The sequence below is a fragment of the Lipophrys pholis genome (assembly GCF_963383615.2).
Source record: "Lipophrys pholis genome assembly, chromosome: 8".
Lineage (NCBI taxonomy): Eukaryota > Metazoa > Chordata > Actinopteri > Blenniiformes > Blenniidae > Lipophrys > Lipophrys pholis.
In genome coordinates, this window is record NC_137630.1 from 6028953 (window position 1) to 6030910 (window position 1958).

At 43.8% G+C, this 1958-nt stretch overlaps 1 protein-coding gene across 1 annotated transcript; it reads right to left on the reverse strand.

The window, feature by feature from the left end:
* Window positions 1-318: 318 nt before the first annotated feature.
* On the reverse strand, window positions 319-1211 carry mrpl49 (mitochondrial ribosomal protein L49). The gene has a single exon (XM_080470434.1). It carries the CDS (start codon window positions 1189-1191, stop codon window positions 673-675), a length of 519 nt encoding a protein of 172 aa, XP_080326560.1. The 5' UTR covers window positions 1192-1211; the 3' UTR covers window positions 319-672.
* Between the last annotated feature and the right edge of the window lie 747 nt (window positions 1212-1958).

Here is a 1958-nt window from a genome sequence, read left to right on the forward strand (position 1 = left end):
GTGCGGCGCAATCGAAATGAGTCGTTTCTTAATCGAACCATTTGGAAAACGTCTTCAGGTATAGCGAGGAGGGATGAGTTATTCCTGGACGTTCTCCACAGAGCGTCTCCGTACTACTTGGAAGTCTCTGGCTTGTGTGTGACGTAATCTGTCATTCATGTGCAGGGGCGATGGATGGACTACAACCCAATAGGGTGTAGGAATGGTTTATGTTTATACTTCTCATCCAATCACAAACAAATTGATCTGGATGGTGATTTTATATTTTCTTTTAACAATTAAAATAACAAAAAACACAGGCCTCAGTGAAATAAGAGTAACAGGCCTGTTTTTAATGTGAGGATTAGAAAGTATAGATAATTACATGAGAACTTATGATGTAAAAAAGCTAGAATAATCACTCCAGTACAGAATACGTACCCAAACATTCTACTTTAGGTCGCAAAGTATTTGTTTTTGTGTACAGCCACAATAACTCAGCTCAGTCGTGTTTGTTTTGAGTAACTAAAGTAACTTAGAGGAAATTGATTTCTGGAGGAAGTGAACAACCAGACTCGTGTTTCTCGCCGGACGTTTTTCTTTAATGTCACATAAAGTCTGTACAAGTGAAGCAGCAGCTCCTCCAGAGGTCAGAGTTCATCAGCAGGCATCCCAGATCGAGATCCCGGTCCTTCAGAAGCCTTTCCCCGCCAGCCAGTCCTTCAGCTCCCTGTCGAAGTGACCTTTGACCTTCAGGGTCATGGTGACCTCGTTGACCTGTGTGGGCAGCTCCTTCCCCGTCACCTCCTTCAGGTACCGCTTCACCTCGCTCTCCAGAGCCCAGATGTCTCCCTCCACCTTCCGGATCAGCGTCATCTTGCGGTTCCCGTGGGTCAGGTCTGTGTACACCGGGATGTTGTGCATGCGAGAGCGGCGGATCATGTAGGGCAACGGCGGCGGGGAGTCCGCAGGCGGGATCCAGCCGGACGGTGGGGGGCCTGCGTGTTTCGGCGGTGCGGGGATGCGCGAGGGCGGAATGAGCCGCTCCACGAAGCGGTATTCCTCCGCAGACACCACGAACCCGCAGTCTGTCTGTTCCGGAGCGGCGTGAGACAGCGGCCGGAGCCCCGAGGGACGGAGCCGGAGCCGGGAGACCGGCGGGAGGCGGAGAACTCCACTCAGAGCCCGCTGGAGGCTGAAGGAGGCCGCCATGATGTGTGTCAGGTCGAAACGAAGACGACCCGGAAGTAATAGAGAACGTCCGGGAGGTATTTCCGGTTCCTCCACCGATTATTATTATTTTTTTTCCTCTTTCAATAAACTTAAATTTTAAACAAAAGTTGAAAAAAGACACGGACCCATGGCGCTTGTTCTCAAATCAATACAGCCACAAAAGTACAATCAATAATTCTTTGTATTCACATTCTAAGTAAACGAAACAAAGCTAGAGAATAAGGAAATGATCCAGGATGTAATCTATCTATCTATCTATCTATCTATCTATCTATCTATCTATCTATCTATCTATGTATCTATCTATCTATCTACTTTTTTTTAAAACATATTTTTATTCAGTGTAATGGGAAACAGGATACGTTCCCTGGTTATTATGTCAACTTGCTTTGTGATCATCTAATGTAATATAATCATGTAATAGATTGTATAATCATGTATTGTAACTTAAGTTGATCATATTTTCATTTCCTAAAAGATCCCATTTGACTCAGCTTTAAATCAATTAAATTAGACCCTGATTGTACTTCAAAGTTCTATTACATAAATGTCTTGTGGCCAAGTGCCGCTGTCAAGGTCCCAGTCAAGAGAGTAAAGTTCAAGTTAAGTCACAAGTCTGAAAAAAACTCAATTTTGAAATCCAATTATTTATGGAATGTGATATATCTTAACAGCTTTCTAGAATGTATTTAATGAACCAACCTGTGTTAAAATAAATATAACTCAACATATTCATGACACTGTAA

Excerpts from the sequence above, each read along its gene's own strand:
- mrpl49 (XM_080470434.1), bottom strand. The coding sequence starts at position 1,191 with ATGGCGGCCTCCTTCAGCCTCCAGCGGGCTCTGAGTGGAGTTCTCCGC.